The sequence below is a fragment of the Vipera berus genome, assembly GCF_964194415.1.
Source record: "Vipera berus genome assembly, chromosome: 1".
NCBI lineage: Eukaryota > Metazoa > Chordata > Lepidosauria > Squamata > Viperidae > Vipera > Vipera berus.
The window spans coordinates 214,867,947-214,889,251 of record NC_138202.1 but is presented as its reverse complement, the minus strand read 5'-3'; the positions used below and the strand labels follow the sequence as shown (position 1 = coordinate 214,889,251).

At 44.9% G+C, this 21,305-nt stretch overlaps 1 protein-coding gene across 1 annotated transcript; it reads left to right on the top strand.

Annotated features, from left to right (window-relative positions):
• The first annotated feature begins 330 nt into the window (after nucleotides 1-330).
• MYCN (MYCN proto-oncogene, bHLH transcription factor) lies at nucleotides 331-4,471 on the top strand. Its single transcript, XM_081314486.1, has 2 exons — nucleotides 331-1,137; nucleotides 3,159-4,471. Exons 1-2 carry the CDS (start codon nucleotides 336-338, stop codon nucleotides 3,758-3,760), a joined length of 1,404 nt encoding a protein of 467 aa, XP_081170612.1. The 5' UTR covers nucleotides 331-335; the 3' UTR covers nucleotides 3,761-4,471.
• Nucleotides 4,472-21,305: the final 16,834 nt, after the last annotated feature.

Here is a 21,305-nt window from a genome sequence, read left to right as displayed (position 1 = left end):
CCTTTTCTGCATTTTTCTTTCTTAGAAAAGGAGTAAGTAAGCCTGGGGGTGTGGGTAATGTTTCTTTCGAGGGGCTTAAGACTCTTTCACTGAAATGTTGATGGGGGATCATTCTGGTTTCAAAAAGAAAAGAAGCCCAGGCTTATAATGATGGATCTGCCTGGAGTAGGTGTATCTTTCTGCCTTTTAAATCTAATGTGTGCTTTTCCCCATTCCTGCTTAATTTCAGGTTCTGCTAGGAACCGGGTGTCTTTTCTCGCCCAGTGGGAAGCAAACATTTCTCTCTCCAGTTGTAATATCCCAATTAAGCATCCCGACTGAAGCCACCAGCGGAGATGCCAGGGATGGTCAGTAAGAATTCCGACCTCGAATTTGACTCTTTGCAGCCCTGCTTCTATCCAGACGAAGATGATTTTTACTTGTGCGGTCCAGACTCTGCTCCTCCGGGGGAGGATATCTGGAAAAAGTTTGAGCTACTGCCTACACCTCCTCTGTCTCCCAGCCCGGCAGGTCTGCAGGAGAACACCCCAGGAGGAGCCCCCCTGTCATGGGGTGGACCGGCTCTAGCGGGATACCGAACCAGCGACCCTCTGGACTGGGCATCCGAGTTGCTGCTGCTGCCTCCCGAAGCTGACCTGTGGGGCAGTGGCGATGGAGGAGATTCCTTTGAGATGGGTTTGGGAGAAAGCAGCAACCTCAACGCCATCATTATCCAGGACTGTATGTGGAGCGGCTTTGGAACTAGTGATAAGCTGGAAAGGGCCGTCACCGAGAAGCCACAGACTAAAGGAGGAACAGCTGGTGCGCCTGCCCCAGCTGTCTCCGCCATCCCCCCAGCTGCCCACCCCTCCAAAACCAGCCCTGGAAACGATAGCAGCAGCCAAGCAGAGCTCAACAATTCCGTGTCAGAGTGTGTGGATCCAGCCGTGGTTTTCCCTTTCCCCATTAAGAAGCGAGATCTCCCAGCCCCGGTCTCCTCCGGAGGAGGAGTGGCAGGGGCCCGGGTCAGCTTGAACTGCAGCAGTGGCCTTGCTCAAGGGGTGGCACTCCCTTCGCCCCGAAGCAGCCACCACCCGAGTGTAACTAGTGACAGCCGGGCCAACAACAGTTCAGGAGACGACACACTCAGTGATTCTGGTAAATAACCACGTCCTTTGTTATGTGTGGGCACTGGTAGGAGGTTTCATGGGGGGACTCAAACCAATACGATGTGCTTTTCTTTTAAAAAAAATTAAAAAAGCATAGTAGGTGAGGTTTTGGGGGCATTTTACATCTTTTCCAACAAAGATAGTCGTAGGAAATTGGGGGCCTAAGATACACCGTCAGATGTCTCCCAGGGACCTTGTGGAATAGGGGAAGAGCGTGCTTGTTTTCTCTGCCATTCCTTTCTGCAGCCAGATTAAACTGAGCTTTCTCTACAGTTCCACACCTACAAACAAAACAGTACGGTGCAGCATCCAGTGAAGAATATAAATTTTAGAGCGCAGTGGCTTTGGGGTTTGACAACTGAGTGTAAAAGGAGGGAAGGAAGTTGGTGGCTTCTGTTTACAGAGGGAATTGTCCACTGCAGAACAGCAAATTTTATTAGAGGCAGATTTAAAAGCAGCAATGGGATAGATGTGGACAAGGAAAGAAACTGCTGTTAACTTAGTAAGATGTTTCTGCAGTTGTGTGGATTTTAAAATGCTGGTAGAATGAAATTGAGGCAACATTAATGAAGTAAACCATCTAAGAGAAGGACATGTTGTAGATTATAGTCCAGTTGTATTTTTGAAAATAGTCTAAAGTTCAAAACTAGCACACAAGCCCTAGAGTAGACTTTTTGTTAGATCCCTCCTAGATGTGTTGCAAAACCTTGCCAGTAGATGGCAGTATGTTTTTCTCTCCCTCATGAGTTATCATCAAAAAAGTTTACTTATGGGACTCCCAGCATTTTGTCCCTTTCCAGACATTTGAGTGTTGATGGTGGATGAATGAAATCTATTTAAAAAACTACAGTACCACTATGTTAAGCACCACATGACTGTTACTGCATTTATTATTATTGTCCAAAATGGTACTTTTATCAACTATTAGACAAAACAGGCTTCTCTCAGCAAAAATGACTTCTGCTGGTTGACTTTGCAATTTATTAAGTTTTCAAAATGAATGTTCTGTAAATTGTATGTGACTTTAGCAGGCTTGGGATTTAAATGGAACAAAATATAGAATGCTGGCTTTAAATTCAGCAAAATGCTTATAATCTCTAGGGGTGGGGTAGGAAGGAGAATCTAGTGTGACAATAAACAGTTTCTTGTCTGTAAATGAGAGGAGCCATATGACCATAATCATAAACTTGACGATCAGCCTCCTGTTTCAAAAAATTCACTGCCTCCTTCAAGTCTGAGGCTTGACAGCTTTCAGCAAGAAGGCTTCCTCCTAACAGCTGTCTTCTTGGCAATAAACCAGAACTTTGGCTTAAAGGGACCGAACAACTGGGACCACTTTGCATTTTCAGGGAGAACAATTGCTTAGTTTTCTAGACCTTTTCAAAGAAATGGAATGTGTCCCAGGAGAGGTTTCATCTCTCCCTCCCTCCTTCCCTGTCTGTGTGTATGCCTGTGTGTGTGTGTGTGTGTGTGTGTGTGTGTGTGTGAGAGAGAGAGAGAGAGAGAGAGAGAGAGAGAGAGAGAGAGAGAGAGAGAGAGAGAGCATGAGTATATGTGAATGAGAAGGTATGTTAACATGAATGCATTATATCTGCCTTGTGAATCAGTTTTGTCCATGCAGTTCAATTCAATAGAACAGTTCCATAAAATCCAGATTAAGGGGTTTCTTTCTCTTTATGCTCTTTTTATCCTATAACCAATTAGACTGCAATTTTATTTACTTATTTGCCTGAATATCTCTCTGATCTTTCGACCATGACATAGGACTCATTTAACTATGTCTCCTTTACTTATGATAGCTTGCTTGATGGGATATGTATGTATGTATGCTTGAGGATGCAGATGTATGCTGTATCTGGTAGCTGCCCCGTTCCTGTCCGCCCTTCCTGCTTTAAGATTTCTTAGAGTTTATCCATTAGCCTTTGCTCATCAATACCGAATGTCTGAGTCTTAAGTATGCTTCCCTGGGATTGTAATGTCTTGACCTTTTTTTGTCTTTCCAATAAAAAGATGAAGATGAGGAAGAAGAGGACGATGAGGAAGAAATTGACGTGGTCACTGTGGAGAAGAGGCGCTCTTCTTCCTCCTACAAAGCTATCACTACCCTGACGATTGCGATGCGTCCCAAGAACGGCACTCCCTTTGCATCCGTGAGAACTCAGCCCACTGAAGTCATCCTAAAGCGCTGTGCCCCAATCCACCAGCAGCACAACTACGCCGCGCCTTCCCCTTACATCGAGAAGGAAGAAGTGCCTCCGCCCAAAAAGCTAAAAAACGAAGCGCTTCGTCCATCAAAGCCAGTGATCCAACCAAAGCCCAAGAGCTCCAGTCCTCGCAATTCGGATTCAGAAGACAGCGAGCGCCGACGCAACCACAACATTTTGGAACGGCAGCGGCGTAACGATTTGAGGTCGAGTTTTCTGACATTAAGGGACCATGTGCCTGAACTGGTGAAAAATGAGAAGGCCGCCAAAGTGGTCATCTTGAAAAAAGCCACTGAGTATGTCCATTCCCTGCAGGCTGAAGAGCACAAGTTGTTGTTGGAAAAGGAAAAACTCCAAATCAGGCAGCAGCAGTTGATAAAAAAATTAGAACATATGCAGACTTGCTAATGTGGGAGTTAAAAAAACAAACAAACACCTGACCTTTATATCTATATCTATATATTTGTCTGATCTGGACAGCTATTGCCACTTTGCACATTTTTGATTCCTTAAGAGAGCTATGGTTTTTTTGACGTTAAGAATGTTGGTTTTATTTTCAATCCCGTCTCTTGCGTAGATGACACCACCTTGTTACCTGAAGGGAAGATCAGATGGATGTCCTTCTCTGGAATTGAAGAGACTACCAAACCACGGTGGAATGGCTTTTGTGTTTCATCTTGGAACTGTCGGTGTTCTTGCAATGTTGTGAGCGTTGGGACTTGCTTATGACATCCAGTTGAGTTGGAAACATTCATTCCGTTTTAATGGTGCTTATGTTTTACAGGTGTTACGGGGCAGAAGCATATTATACCCAGGGGGAAGGGAACCACCTGTGTAAATACCATATACACGTTTGCCTTTTGTACACGTCTTGGGTTATGAGAGGTGACTTTTGCTACCAATATTAGACTGGAAGTTCATACCTAAGTACTGTAATACCTCAATGTTTGAGGAGCATGTTTTTGTATACAAATATATTGTTAATCTCTGTTATGTACTGTACTAATTCTTACACTGCCTGTATACTTTAGTATGATGCTGATACATAACTAAATTTGATACTTATATTTTCGTATGAAAATGGTTGTGGAAAGTTTTGAGTAGATATTACTTTATCACTTTTTTGGACTAAGAAAAACTTTTGTAAAGAAATTTACTATATATGCCTTTTTTTCCTAGCCTGTTTCTTCCAGTTAATGTATTTGTTAATGTTTGTTGCATAGAACTGGGTAATTGCAAAGTTCTGTGTTTAATTTCTTCCAACGATGTACATTTAGTGCTGCATCTTTATAGCACTTTGAAATACCTCATGTTTATGAAAATAAATAGCAATTAAATGATATGCTACTTCTGAAAATCTTTTATGACAAGGTTTCCTATATTATTTTTGCTGCTTCATTTATGGCAAATGATACCTACAGGAATGTAAAAGATGTTCATTAAGGGCATTGCCCTATACCAGGGGTGTCAAACTCATCATGTGACGTGTCGCAACTTATCTCAACTTTTTCCCCATTGCTGGAGCTGGGGTAGCCATGGTTTCAGCATGACGCATCTAGTATAGGGCAGTTTGACACCCCTACCCTATTCTCTCTCTCTCGCTCTCTCTCTCATATCCATCATCTATATCTATCATCTATCCATCCATTATCTATTATCTGTCTGTATATCTACCTATCTGTCATCTGACTATTCATCTATCTGATTTTGGATCAAGTCCAATATAAGAAATTGGCTTTGGCTTAATATACAAAGAGGGGGTAGGGGCTTCATTTGACTGGTCCCAGTCAAGGTATTGTCCAGCAGTGGATTTTTTTTCTTTAACGTGTTGTGCCCCATCTTTTATTATGCTCAATGAATTCCAAGTTGACTTAGAGACAGTCAGGTTCTCTTGCATGTCATGTTTATAAATGTTAAAGGAGTTTCACTAAAGTAGTTTCTCTGTATACATAACCCAAAAAAGGAGTTGGGGACATAGCCCTATGACTTGTCAGCCAATGTGTTATGTCACTATGTTTCTAGGCAAAACTCATCTGTTCTTTGGAGGTTCTGCTTCTCAAAAGATCCTCTGGCAAAATGCACAAATCTGTCATCTGAAACAGCACTTTCAAGCATTAGGAGCAAGCTTTGGCACTTGCTCAGCTTTTCCCTTATTTCAGCTCTTAATTTTTTTTCCTGTCATGATCATACTGCTCATATAAGAATAGCAACCACAACACAGCTGAATATTACAAGATCTGAGCTGCAAAAGTCTGAACAACCACTAGATGACAACAAAGAGTTTCGGTGTCATTACTGCCATCTACTGGTCCTATGGAGTTTTGGTAGGTGTACTGTAAAACTACAGTACACCTATGGCTGAAAGGAAAGTGCTCTTCTTCCTATGTCAACTGAACAAAATGGTATTGGCACTATTCTATTGGGAGTTCCAGAACCCTTCAAGGAGCTTTCCATGGCTCATTATTGGAAAGCTGCTAATTTTGTACAAGGTTTATTCTCACTCTTATTTTTTTGGAATCTCAATTGTGGATAACAGAAATTTCTCCCCATTCTAACGGCTGAAACCATGTCTCAGTCTTATTTATTCAGCCTTCTTTTTTCCCCTAGAATGATAAGACTGGAAGGGACCTTGGAGGTCTTCTAGTTGACCCCCTGCTCAAGCAGGAGTCTTACACTATCCCAAAAGAGCAATTACTCACTCTTTGAATTGGAATAATTGTAAGAAGCTGTGAAGCCTGTATCAAATAAACGATAGCTACCATAATCCCCATTTGCCACAGGTGGTGAGGGGTGATTGCATGTCTGGCTCTGGTTTTTCAGCAGGTTATGGTTTGTTGTAATCACGGTTTGTCCAATTAAGGTATGTAGCAAATTGACTGAGTTCAGACACACACACTGTACTAAGTCAAGACTTTATAAATCAGAGTTGGATAAGCTATGGTGGATGACTTCACACATTTCATCATCAAAATAAATCACATTATGTAAGAAAGCCACCCACCCCAATCTGCCTTCAGGATATGCAGATTTCAACCTCTAGGATACTTGGCAATGGCCACTTGCCAGAAAACTGAAGTTAGGAGTTGAGTCCACACATCTGGAAACCACCCAGGTTGAACAACTCTTGATTTAGCATGTCTAGGTCAATCATAGCGAGGACATAGATTTTTCCCAGGAGGAAGCCCTTAAGATCTTTGAATCCCATCATTGCTGTAATTGAATCCACCCACCTTGCTGCCTGATGTCTTCACTTTCTTCTCATTCTTGATTGTCCACACAAAATAGCTGGGATGGTTGAAAGTAGCACAAACATTACTTTTTTCTGATTTATCATAAATTCGGATTTGGAGAAGCAGGATTTCCTCATTGGTGGCAGACTTTTTTGGTTGTTTTGCTTTGCTTCGAGAAGGGCAGGCTGTAGACATCAAACTCAGATGGTATATAGTTTGTCTTTTAATATACTGAGATACTGAGCTCTGGCTAAATTGTACCAAAGACTGATGGGAACATTTCTTAGTGTTATTCCTAGAACAGATGTAGAATCTGGACTACATATGTTGCAACTTGGAATTTTGGACCAGAATCTTATTTGTCTGAAATTCTGTCCTATAGATATTTCAGACCATTTTTATCCAGATGAAAGAAAAAAGAAAACATGCTGGGCCTTTTGCTCTTCTACAACTACTAGATTACTTTATTGACACTACAACCATCTCTTCCTTTATTCATCCTCCTTGGTTATATCCTGTTTAACACCTAGTCTGTAAATCTTGAATAAGAGGAAATACGGTTTCTTATTGGGCTTATAGGCCAATACAATTGTCTCTGATCCTGAAAAAAGGTATACAGAATTCTCTTCCCATCTGCAGTGATGAACTGTGGCACCAGAAACTTTTCTCTGTGACACATCAGGTCAAAAAGGTTTATCCAGATTTCCTTTGGCTACTACAAATATGGAAATGGGAAGATCCATCTTCTTCTAACCATCTAAACTTAATTCTATTATTTTCCAGTTTAGAACAATTTGTTGGTTGATTTGCTGCAATGACTTTTATGTAGCTTACTACGTATCCTGTGCCTGAACAGCAGAAGAGGCTCCTTTTAATTTAGTGTAATAACTTCCATTATTTCATGAGATCTGCAGTCTTTTTATCATTAGAATCAGCAATACATTCCAAATTAGAAGCATAAAACAAGATATTAGATTGCTGGATGGCTTAACTATTGCTAGCCAAGCCGGATCACTTATCTATAGCTTCCCAAAGTTCCAGAGCCTGATCCAGTAGATTACATTCCCATGTATCTTGACTTCGGAGAAGACACTCTTAAAACACAAAAATGTAAGCATTTAAGCATAATTCCTAATGGTTTCGTAAGCACACCCATGGAGGGGTTTTTTAAGCAAAGGGAGGAAAATGAGTTTTGTTTTGTTTTTTAACTTTGCAATCTAGTCTACTAATCCAGGATATCCTATCTTGCTTAGCTTTTTGAGGTTGGCTAGGTGTTGCCATGGTTATGGGCAAATCACAAAGAAATTTTGTGCAACATTAGTATCTATAGAACTCTCTGTGAAATGTATTTTTTTTGTCCTTGTTCACCTCACAGTTCCTCTGGTAGATGGGGGGGACACATACATTTGTTTGGTTAATAAATAAATAATATATTCTACCACTGAATACTACATCATAGTAATACTGCGATGGTTGAGGAAGTAGAGAATAACAGATGTGTGGTTGTAAGCAACACATTGCTTACATCTCAGGAGCAAGCTGTCCCATTTTTGCCGTTCTCTGAACTGAAGCAGGAAGAATTTAAATGGACAATGAATTTCAGTGACTGCATGCTTCAAGACAGATCACACTTTGGTCACAGTATGCACAGATCCAGCTCTCTAAAGAAGTCTATATTGCTGGGAAAGGTGGAAGGAAAGAGAAGAAGACAAGGTGGATGGACTGAATTACAGTGACAATGGATTCACCGTTGGAAGACCTGATGGACCAGGTTGGGGACAGATCACCATGGAGAAAAAAGTCAACACCAACTTCATAGAACAGAATCCTATTTCAAGATATATAGCCACTCTTAGAAATGACAGTTTACCAACAACTCAGATTTCACTGGCAATGATCCCCAAAGATTATATTCTTTATGTATACAGAGATGTTCTCCTTATATGCATAGCACCCAGACCTAAAAAGGAGGAAAGTTCCATTAACAATATAATGATATATTCTAGAGATAAATCTTTATTTCTTACTTTTATCCGGACATTTAATTTCCATTAAAAGTGGTAATATTATTACTGTGTCCTATTAAAAAAATGTCAGTATAAGAGAATATCACAATAACCAAAGGCTTTTTAAAAGGTGGGAGTAATTGTAAAATGTAAAACAATCGTGGAATAATACATTTTAAGTTACAACCCCCATGATCCATCAATAACATATCTATGTACAAGTGTTGGGAGCAATGAAATCAGGTGAAGTAATATAATTACTTCTGTTCTTGCCACTTCTCCAGATCGCTCACTCTCATATGGCCTGAAGGATGCCTTGAAACATTAATCATGTTGGATTAGTCTACCACTATTTTCTATGATATGGGGGATATTAGTAATACGTACAACTTTTCTTTTTAAATACTTTCAAGGGAGGGTGTGCGGATGAAATGGTGGTTCCTGCTACTAATGATAATTTATTTATTTGTTTGTTTATTTATTTATAGTCCACTGTTATTATTTTGATAAACAACTCAAGGCGGTGAACAAACACAATATTATACTGCTTCCTCTTCCTATTTTCCTCACAACAACCACCTTGTGAGGTGAATTGGACTGAGAGAGAGTGACTGCCCAAAGTCACGCCATCAGTTTGTGTGCCTAAAATGGGATTACAATTAATGCTCTTCTGGTGAGTGGTCCAAAGTCACTCAGATGGCTTCCGTGCCTAAGGCGGGATTAGAACTCACAAGTCTTCTGGCTTCTAGCCTGGTGCTTTAACCCCTAGACTGAATTGGTAAATAAATATAAGAGGAGAACCAAGGAGGACCACTTCCAAGTTCTGTTCTGATCCCTCAACTGGCTTGTCAAAAGAGAAGACAGAGATGCTAAGAAGCAGCATAAACTCAATGCTCATGAAAACATCTTTGAATTGAAAAATAAAAGCTAAACAAATATGCAAAATGTATTGAAAAAGTTGCATATATTTCAGCAGCAAATTAAAAAATGTGTCCAGGAATTGTAAAAATGAATTGCAACTCTAATTTTAGTCATTCCCCCCACCATGTCCCAGTACTCCATGTTTAACATCTAACAAAGCAGTGTTCTAAGACATGACCATCTCTTGCTTGCAACCTCTTCTGCATCATGGAAAAATGTACAGAAAGAAAATTCAGCAAAAAAAACCCACCGTAAATGGTGACTGAATACAGTTATTAAATGATCTGAAACTCCAGCTATGCAGTTCATCTATATTTATGATTTGCAGGCACTTAGTCCTTGGGGATTTTTAAAGGATATAAATAAACAAGTTGTTAACAGTATCTGCAGTGTCTCATATCTACTGTGCAATGCGTGTGCAATACTTTGAATAACTTTTGCTATGTAACATGCATTGATTCTTTTGGGGAGGGGGGAGTGTTGGATGCATGAGAAATGTCAGCTCTTCATCTATTTAAAGCTCTGAATCATGTTGGAAGTAGTGAATTATTTAGAGAAATTTCATTGCAATAGCATCACTGTTTCCATTACAGTGTCAATCTTTTTTCTTCTTTTTTTTCTAGCAACAAAACATATATAATTAAGTAAACATCGTAATGAGGTAGGTACAAGGTTTCATTTTTTTTGTTCCTTAATTACTTTTCATTAAAATATCATTCTTACTGAAGACTGGTTAAGTGGAAGGTAAGTTTTTCATTTCTATCAATGTCAGCTAATAAAAATTGTACAGGGACTCACTGTCCAGCATTAAGATTATACATATTTTCTGTTAAAATAATCTTCACATTTTTTTTTCTTTTCAATGAAATGTTAACCAAATTATTTTGTAAAGACATGCTTTTATTTAAATTCATTTAGGTACAAATCAATCCCATCTAGGCTCATTCAAAATCTCAGAGTTTCAGATCTGCTAATATTTTGGGTCTATTAGATGGAAGCAAGAATTATAGGCAACTACCTCTTGTAAGTGACTAATTCAGAATCTCTGTGCATAAGACAAAAAACCAGCGGCAGACCTTCTGCCATGCGACATCTTCCAGCAAGCATGGTTGGAAGCCCTGAGCTCCATTAAGTATGAAGTCATCATGAGCACCACCGTCTCACCTTGACCTTTCCATTATTCGGATCTCTATGAGCTGTTATTATCACTGTACTTTGCCTGATATGACATATATACACGTCTGATGCACTCTTTGGTCTCAGGATTGTATCCTCTGAAAATAAAACTGATTATCATTTATTAATTTATTAATTTATTAATTTATTTATTTATTTACTGACCCGCCATCTTAACACAGGGTAATGCTTGTGGTAACTTGTGTGGTACATGGCCAACTTACAATTGTGCATATGTGTGTGTATGTGTATGTGTATATGTGTGTTCATGTGTGTGTGTGTGCACACACACACACACACACACACACACACACACACACACAGACACAAATAAGTTAAACCCAACCATTAAAATGGTGGTTTTTATACAGGTGAGGGGGGTGGCAGCATCAGGGGAGGTGGAATATATTTTTACTTGATCAATTACCTCCATTGTCTGCTCTCACACTCGGGCCCACGTTAACTGGCAGAGCCAGGTCTTTAGGCCCTGATGAAAGGACAGCAGGATTAGGGCCAACCTCACATCAAGGAGCAAGATATTCCAGAGGACAAGTGTGACAGCAGAGAAGGCCCTTCTCCTGGATCCCGCTAGTCAGAATAATTGGCCCACAGGATCTGCAGCATGCCTCCTCTGCCAGCACTGGTGGGACAGGACAATCCCAGTGGGATGAGACAGCCCCTCAAGTACCGTGTCTCATAGTGTTTTGAGTGGGAGCCCAGTATATACAAATGTTCTCTTGGCCCCAACATATTATCAGTTGCAAAAGACTAATCATTGTTTGGTCTATCAGATCAGGGCTACGGAATTCCAGATCACAATTAGATGACAGTAAAGAGGTACAGAAAATGCTATTTTTTTGCCATCGAGTGGTCATATGGATTTTTGTACTCCTAATCTGGTTGCCATAATAATTCCTCTTTTTGCAGAAGGAATGAACCATGCAGGTAGCTGATTAGGTGGCCTCTGTGACCTTCCCATACTGGTTGAGCAGTATGCTGATTGCTTGTTCCTCACAGAAATAATGAAGCCATTTCTCTTCTCTGTCTGGAAGGGCATTTCAAGAAATAAAACACTGGACTGAAAGAAAAAAAAAACCAAATCCAAAACAACCTCCAAATAAGATTCAACTGATATTGACTGCATACTCTGCATAAACTCTGAAAACATTTTTGTACTAAAGATGAAAGAATAAGTGTTATAGTTATCAGGAGTGTTATATATTCAATATAGTTATTACATGTATCTTCAGATGCAGAAGGGAGAGTGGGACAAGGACTGTATAAACTTGCAGTAGAAAAATTAATAGTGGTTCCTGTTGTAGGTTTGTATGTATAAACAAACAACATCCAACAATTTGAAATGCTGTTAAGATACATTCATAGATCCAATAAAAATGTCAACTACTATGCTTAAGGAATTCATTCATAAGCAACAAAGGAAAATAATATTTTGGGCATTTGTGTGTGCAAATACAAAGATTTTTTTTAAGCCAGTTTGGATCATCTAGAAATCTTTAACCTCCTGGGTTATGGAACTTTCATATCGGTAGAAGCACAGTTGATCTAAAGTATTACCTGAACCATGAACAAACAACTGTGAAATAATTATTTTTCCTTCACTTTGCATTATTTGAACAGAAGAGAGTATGCCTCACTATTCTAGAACCTGAACTGCATTTTGTTTTGATTCAGTCACAATTTCTTGCTTTTAGATAATCTCATTCTAATTCAGAAATATCCATCCTAAAGGAAAATCCTAAATGAAAGTCAACTGAAAAGGCCAGAAGTGTTTGATTTATATTCCTGTAATTCCCAGCCACCTAAATAACCAGTGTCATTCAAGGTTTTATTTTCTTTCTTGAGTGTAGAAAATAAGGATGGGAAGATGGAGCAGCATAATAAAAATATTCAAAAAATAATTAACCACAACTAAAAGAGAGAGAGAGAGTGGGGGAGGGAGGGAAGGAGAAGGAGAGAGACTTTCCAAATCCTACAACTGAATAAAGGCCAGGAAACCAATTGCAAAAGGCAACTTTACTTAAAACAGTTTACATCCTGCAAATCAGTGGCGTAGCGTGGGGGGTGCAGGGGGGGCCGGGCGCACCGGGCGCAACATCTGGGGGGGGCGCGCTCGCACTGAGCTGCTCGGTAGCCACCGAGGCTCTGTGTCATTTCTGTCCGTGCCGCGGGCTGCAAAGAGGCGGGGCGGGGCCAGGCCGCCGACATACACGCCGCCCAGTGACAGGCGGCGCACGCGGGCCCAACCAGGAGAGGCCCCCTGCTGCAGAGGCCCTCCCCCTCTCCCGGCCCCAGCCCCCTCCCGTGTCTCCTTCATCCGCTCTGGGAGAGCGAGCCAGAAAGGGTCTTTTCAGCAGTGCCGTGACGTCACCGCCCGCCCGCCCCTCTATTTCCGCTTCCGGTTGCCTTGCCCCGCCCCGGGTGCTGACAACCCACGCTACGCCACTGCTGCAAATTAGACCTTTAACACTATGAAACAAAAACATCTGCCTACTCCAGGTCTATAATAACAGAATCAATTAATTCTATTCCAGCAGAATTTGTAGTTTAGAGCAAATCAGCATCAATTATAAAAAAAAAAACCAACAACCCTTGAAAATGGGAAAGAACCAACTGCAAAAAGTGAAGAAAAAAGCCTGACAAAGAAGAGACCCTAAAAATTCAGAAAAAAAGGTTGTGGAAAAACAATAGAAGTCACAATAGGAATGCAACATGGATCCAACAAGTTGAAAACACTATGACAGCACTTAGTATGGAAGACATCTGGATAACTGAGGTTACTGTACAAAAGTGATTAGAGAAGTTTAAAAAGCAGAGTGCTCCTGGACCAGATGAGCTCCATAGATTTTGTAAAGTCGCGTGCTTCACATAGAGACAGACACAGAGCTGGGGTAAAGATGAGTTTATTCTGAACAGAACGAACTGGGGAAACAGGGAAGCCTGGCGTCTATTTGTACCTGCCCAGGTGGATGGCATCCAATCAGTTCAAACCTGGGCTTCCTGCCAGTGCAGGTGACAATGGGTGTAGATCCTGGCTTCCCACCAGGCTGACCATGCCTGGGGCTGTCAACAGCTTAAGTCTTTAGGCTTATCCTGAGTGAGCAGTTATCGCCCGGAGCTGTCCAACCCCTCTGCTGATCTGCACCATCAGCCTCCTGCTGTGCTGTCCTTTGTGTATGCTGGGAGGCATACACTGCACCCCTTCCCCCATAGTGAGGAGGATCCTCTGTCATTCCTTCTTAACTATATACAGCTTATTTACAATTTTTACATTTAACCCTCCAGATTCCTCCTCCCCCCAGGCTTAAGAGCGAACATAATCACTGAGGTAGCTGGGGGCTCTGTGTGTCCTGTTTGATCTTCTCAGGCTTGGCTCTGTAGTGGTTTCGGTTCTGCTTCCTGTTCCTTGGTCTGGTTGTGTTGGTCTGATTTGTGTGTGTGCATGTGTTTCTGTGTTGGCTCTTTGTGACCTGCTGCCCTCAGGCTCTTGCCTACTTTCCCTGTCAGCTCCCTGCCAGGCAGATGGATGCCCCAAAACCCTTCCTGCTGTTCTTCTGGGTGACTGTGACTGTGGCTGTGTGCGTGTTTGTGTTTGCTCTGCCTCCTCCCTTGCTGTTTCCATTGATTCTCCACCCGTCCTCTCAGGGGCTCTCTTCCTTAGTTGATCTAAGTGTCTCCTCCACAGGAGTCCCCCCTCCACCCTTACTTTATTTATTTATTTATTTATTTATTTATTAGTTTTTATAAACCGCCCTTCTCCCGAGGGACTCGGGGCGGTGTACAGAGGAAGGAAGGTATACAGATCGAACAATAAAAATAATAAGAAACACTAATGAACACAAACTGGGACCCCAATTAACGCTATCATGCCAGGCCAGCCTGCTGAAACAGGAAAGTTTTTAAGTCGCGACGGAAGGTACGGAGGTCAGGGGCCATCCGGATTTCTGTTGGTAAGGTGTTCCAGAGGGCTGGCGCACCCACTGAGAATGCCCTCCCCCTGGGGGCCACCAGCCGACATTCCTTGAGCGGTGGCACCCTGAGGAGGCCCTCTCTGTGGGAGCGCACAGGACGGTGGGGTGCTGACATCGGCAGAAGGTGCTCCCGAAGGTAGTCCGGACCCATGCCATGTAGGGCTTTGTAAGTCATCGTTAGCACCTTGAACTTCACACGGAAGGCAGCCGGAAGCCAGTGCAGCGCACGGAGGAGAGGTGTGATATGGGAGTATCGGGAGGCTCCCAAGAGTGTCCGTGCCGCCGCACTTTGCACCAGTTGAAGCTTCCGAGTGGATCTCAAGGGCAGCCCCATGTAGAGAGCGTTACAATAGTCTAGGCGAGATGTCACAAGGGCATGGGTGACTGTACGTAAGGAATCCAGGTCCAGATAAGGCCGTAGTTGGCGAATTAGTCGAACCCGGGAGAAGGCCCCCTTGGTCACAGCTCCAATGTGGTCTTCCAGGGAGAGCTGCGAGTCTAGGAGGACACCCAGGTTGCGGGCCCTATCAACAGGGGGAAGTAACTTGTCCCCAATGTTAAGCAGTGGGACGTTCTGAATCTCCTGGTTTCCCGGTACGTACAGCCATTCAGTCTTGTCCGGGTTCAGTTGAAGCCTGTTTCTCCCCATCCATTCCCGGACCGCTTTCAGGCAGCGGGACATCACGTCTAGGGCATCACTGATATTGTTTGGAGTTGAGATAAAAAGCTGGGTGTCATCAGCATACTGATGGTACCCTACTCCAAAACTGCGAATGATCTCACCCAGCGGTTTCATGTAGATGTTGAACAGGAGAGGCGAGAGGACCGACCCCTGAGGGACTCCGCAAGCGAGAGGCCTCGGGGTCGACCTCTGTCCCCCTGTCAGCACCGACTGCGAGCGACCCTGGAGAAAGGAGGAGAACCAACGCAGAACCGTGCCTCCCACTCCCAGTCCCCTGAGGCGTCGCAGCAAGATACCATGGTCGATGGTATCGAAAGCCGCCGAGAGGTCTAATAAGACTAGGACAGAGGAATGGCCCCTGTCCCGGGCTCTCCAGAGATCATTCATCAGAGCGACCAATGCCGTCTCCGTGCTGTAGCCCGGCCTGAAACCCGATTGGTACGGGTCTAGATAAACCGCTTCATCCAGGATCTGAGGAAGTTGGTGCGCCACCACGCTCTCAACAACCTTCGCAAGGAAGCGAAGATTGGAGACTGGACGAAAGTTATTCAAAGAGGATGGGTCCAAGGTGGGCTTCTTGAGGAGAGGTCTCACCACCGCCTCCTTCAAGGCGGTGGGGAAGTGACCCTCACTCAGAGAAGCAGAGATGACCGCTAGGAACCAGCCTCGTGTCGCCTCTCGAGCTGCATAGGCCAGCCAGGACTTTGTAGGAGAGGGGGCCTGTCTGTTCCACCACTTCACCTGGCACCCATGGATGGCCTGGCCTGTGCTGTAATTTCTGGCCCAGATCTGCTCCCCTATGTTGAAATTGGTTTTGAGGGTTGGGGGTTCAGTGTCTGCTGATATCCTGTCTGGGTGGAGTCTGTCTAACGTAGTTATGAGGTGTCTGCCCCACCTGAGCTCCACTGGGCTCTTTCCTGTGGCTGTGCAGGGTGTTGTGTGTTAATGGAGGAGGAATGTGGCCAGTCTCTGTTTCCAGTCCCCTTGTACTATTCGTTTGAGTGCATCCTTGGTAGTCCGCACGAACCTCTCTGCCAACCCGTTACTGGCAGGGTGAAAGGGCGCTGAAGTGGCATGCCTAATCCCCAAGGTCCTCAGGAACACCTGGAACTCCGAGGAGGTAAATTGCGCTCCGTTATCAGATACTACTACATCTGGTAGCCCATGTGTGGCAAACACTCCCCTTAGTGCCTGTATTGTGCCTGCTGATGTCATGTTGGACACAGGTACCACCTCTAACCACTTGGAGTGACTATCCACGATGCCTAAGAAGGTGTGTCCCTGAAATGGCCCCGCATAATCTATATGGACCCTGGACCAGGGGGTGTGAGTTTGTTCCCACTTGTGGACTGGAACGTGTGCCTGCTCTGGGCGAGACCTTTGGCATGTGTAACATCCTGCTACCAACCCCTCTATCTCTTTATCCAACCCAGGCCACCACAGGTAACTCCTGGCCAGAGCCTTCATCCTTACCACTCCCGGGTGACCCTTGTGAAGGGACTGAAGGACTTTCTCCCTAAGTTTTGTGGGGATGATGACCCTGCTCCCCCACAGCAGGCAGCCTTTATGGGTTGAGAGCTCGTGCCGCCGCATAAAAAATGCTGTGAACTCAGGTCCCGGTGACTTGTCCTGCCACCCGCTGCTAACCCAGGACTGAATTCTGCTAAGAATCTTATCCCTGGGAGTTTCGGCTGCTATGTCGCTAGCGTCTAATGGGCACTCAGCCAGCTCCTGTATTGCTAATATCTGATTAGCAGGAGCGGGATCCGGTCCAGCCTCCCTTAGGGGAAGTCTGCTGAGTCCGTCGGCATGTCCCATTTCCTTTCCTGGCCTATAGATTAGCTTACAGGAGTATGCTGAAAGAAAAATGGACCAACGGAGCATCCTTGGTGAAAGGATCTGTGGCGTTTGCTTCTCCGTGGTGAATAATCCCAGCAGGGGCTTGTGATCTGTGTAAATGAGGAACTCCCTCCCGTACAGGTAGTCGTGGAACTTTTTTACCCCCGCGACCACTGCCAGCGCCTCCTTATCTAATCTGCACGTAGTTTCTCTCTGCCGCTGACAGGGTCCGGGAATAGTATGCTATGGGAGCCTGCGAGCTGTCCTCCCTTAAGTGGCTGAGGACTGCCCCTATCCCATAAGGGGATGCATCGCACGCTAGGCAGATGGGCTGGTCCTCCCTGAAGTGAGTAACCGTTGCGTCCCCGGCTAGCATGTTGTTAAGGGTCCTGAACGCGCTTGTGTGTGTGGCAGTCCAGTCCCAGGGTGTTTGTTTGTCCAGGAGCCTGTGCAAGGGCTCCGCGATGGTCGCCTTGTGCGGCAGGAATGTATGATAAAAATTTAAGAGACCAAGGAACGCTTGCAGCTCCGCTTTGTTTTTAGGAATTGGGGCTTCCTTGATAGCCCTCACCTTGGAGGCTGACGGGTGGATGCCCTGCGCATCTATCCTGAATCCCAGAAACTCCGTCTCCGTAACCCCAATTTTACACTTGTCCCTTTTCAGTCTTAGACCCACATCCCTAAAACGACCGAGTACCGCTCTTAGCTGTGATGCCAGGATGTCCTCCGAGCTGGCCGCTATAAGGACGTCGTCAAAATACGGGCAAACCAAGGGGATCCCCTTTAGCATTTTTTCCATGACTTCCTGGAAAATCCCCAGAGCTACGCTCACCCCGAATTGCAGTCGGTTTACCCGGAACGCCCCTTTGTGGGTGATGATGGTCTGGACCCTTGCTGCCTCGGGGTCTACCGGCAGCTGCTGATAAGCCTGGGCAAGATCTAATTTCACGAATACCGCCCCACCTTGCAGAGATGCCAGGATGCTGCTTACGGCGGGAACCGGGTACGAATGCGCACTTAATGCCCGGTTAATTGTCCCCTTATAATCTGCGCAGATTCTAATGTCCCCATTTGCCTTTAACGGGGTAACTATGGGGGGTCTCCCAGTCTGCCCCATCTACCAGCGTCAGCACCCCCTGTTCCACTAACTTATCCAATTCCTGTTCAATCTTATGCTTGAGCGCAAAGGGAACTCTCCTCGCCTTCATCCTGACCGGTGGGACTAGGGGGTTTAATTTAAAAGAAATCGGGGGCCCGGTGTACTTCCCCAACCGTTCGTCGAAGACATCCGCGAACTCCCTGCAGATGCCCTCCAGGGAGGTGTGGCTCTGTGTTTGGTGGATCCCGGTGATCCCAATGCCCAACGCCCTGAACCATCCTAGCCCCACAAGGCTGGTCCGTTGCCCTTCGACGACCAGCACGCTCAACTTCCCCTTAAACCCTTTGTAGTGGACCGTCACCGACGCCTCCCCCCTGACTTTAATCGGAGAGTTCTGGAAGTCTGAGAGGGTCAGTTTGGATGGCCTCAGGGGAACCCGCTGGCCGCTCCGCTTGCAGATCTCGCTGAAAGTCCGCACGGAGATAATGGATACGGCTTACCCAGAGTCAAGTTCCATTACGCATGGGACCCCTTGAATTTTAACCCTCAGTTTGATTTTTGGAATAAGGGGTGGGTGTCCCCCGGTTTCGCAAACAGCCGACCGTCCCGCCGTGTGGCTAACCGTAAACCTCGGCGGCCGCTCCCCTGTACCTGTGGCCAGCTGGAAATCCGCCTCCACCTCGTGCAGACTGTCCCTCGGCCGGCTCCGACAGACCGCCGCGATGTGGCCGGTCTTCCCGCACGCTCTGCACTTCGCTGACTTGAACCGGCAGGTAGACCGGGGGTGCTGTCCTCCGCAGCTGGCGCAATGGGTAGATCGGTTTGAGGTTCCAGACCCGCAGCCGATGCACGGGGTAGACTGGTGTTGACCCAACGAGCCGGGCTGGGTAGACCTGGGGCCGCTGCCGCAATGCTGGGTAGACCGGGAGTGATGAGCGCTGCCGCCGGAGGGCTGGGTAGACCAGGGACCGCTCGTCCCGCATCCACACTCCTGATACCGCTGCTCGGCTGTCGCTGGGCGTTGCTCCTTCACGCGGTCCCGGGAGTAGGTGGTCGATCGCTGTTGGCGGTGGATGGCGTCTACCTCGAAGTCTCCCCCTTCTGCATCGTTGTGGCTGGACAGCTGATGGATGGCCCCGTTCTCCCTTGCGTCAGACTCCTCCGCTACGTCCCAGGCTAAGAACTCCTCCTGGACGTCCCGAAGGGTCAGCTTCTGCTTGGCAAACATCTTCTGCCGCAGCTTCCAGTCCCTTAGCCCGCAGACGATCCGATCCCGCAGACGGACTTCGAGGTTGTCGAAGTTGCAGAGTCTCACCGCTTGTCGCAGGGCAGCCATGTACTGCTTCGCGGTCTCGCCTGGACGTTGGTCCCGTTTCTCGAAACGGTACCGCCAAGCTATCTCTGATGTTTCGGGCTTAAAGTGTTCCGTTAGCTTGGATATCAGCTCACTGTACCCGACAGCATGAATGTCGTCGGGCGCACACAGACCGACCGCCAGCTGATACGTCTCTGTGCCACAGCTGCAGAGTAGTGCCGCCGCTCTCTGTCGGTTGTCCTTGACCCCATTCACCCATAGGTAGCACTCGAGCTGACCTACGAACACCTCCCACTCCTCAGGGCGGTTGCTGTTGAAAATGGGGTATTGTCCCAGTTGTGCCATTACCTCGGTCGGGGTGGTCCTGCGTCGGTTCCTGAGCTGCCGATGGGGGGTTCGTCCGTGGCTAGCAGCGTTTTCCGGAGCAGGATCCCATCCTCATTGCCAGTGTAAAGTCGTGTTCTTCACATAGAGATGGACACAGAGCTGGGGTAAAGATGAGTTTATTCTGAACAGAACGAACTGGGGAAACAGGGAAGCCTGGCGTCTATTTGTACCTGCCCAGGTGGATGGCATCCAATCAGTTCAAACCTGGGCTTCCTGCCAGTGCAGGTGACAATGGGTGTAGATCCTGGCTTCCCACCAGGCTGACCATGCCTGGGGCTGTCAACAGCTTAAGTCTTTAGGCTTATCCTGAGTGAGCAGTTATCGCCCGGAGCTGTCCAACCCCTCTGCTGATCTGCACCATCAGCCTCCTGCTGTGCTGTCCCTTGTGTATGCTGGGAGGCATACACTGCAGATTTTGGCTAAAATCATTAACAAATCTACGCTTGAGGTTGGCAGATCATATGAATAGGGTTTTGGAAACAGCAGAAAACAAAAAAAAAATGTGACAACTAGATGAATATTCCTAATTCAGAAAGAGGAGGGAAATAAACCGGGAAACTACAGACTCATAACCTGTTTGCTAACAACATACAAAGCACTTAAGAGCACAATTACAAATCAAATCATCAGCTATTTGAAAAGAAATTGCTTATTCCCTGCAAAAAAAGGGTGCTGCAAAAATGGAAGAGGAATAAAAGGATCAGTTATTGATTGACAAATGGGTTTCAAAAAATTAAGGGAAAAAGAACATATTTGCTTATGGCTCAGCTAGACTATAAAAAAACATTCAATTCTGTTTCACATAACTGGATTGAGAAATGTCTCGAAGTCTTTGGAATCAGCAGAAACATTTGGCAATTTATGAATACTTCAATGAACCTTTGGCAAATGCTGATGGATAATGGGAAAGAGTTTGGAGCATTCAAATCAAATATGGAATTTTATGTTAATCGTTACTAATTTTACTCTTTATACCATTTTGCTCTACTTTATATGTCCCACTAGCAATTTTGAACAAGACAAACCAACTGTGGATATGAATTGCCCCCAAAAGAAGTAAAAATTCACATTTATTCTATATAGAGTATTCAAATTTATTAGGAAAACCAAACTAGATTACTGATTTTTTGGGGTCTTTTTAATAAGCAAAGATATTGGAATGCGATTTGGCAGAAATTCACAATCTGACAACAAGCAACATCATGATCAGGTTGCCAGAATTGTTCACTGGAAATTTAGCCATAGATTTGGATCTGCATATAGTAAAAACTATTATGACTATCAGGTTGAGAAGGTTTTGGAAAATGAG

Coding starts and splice junctions, on each gene's coding strand:
- MYCN (XM_081314486.1), top strand. CDS start 336: ATGCCAGGGATGGTCAGTAAGAATTCCGACCTCGAATTTGACTCTTTG. Junction 1,138..3,158: donor CGACACACTCAGTGATTCTG/GTAAATAACCAC, acceptor TCCAATAAAAAG/ATGAAGATGAGGAAGAAGAG.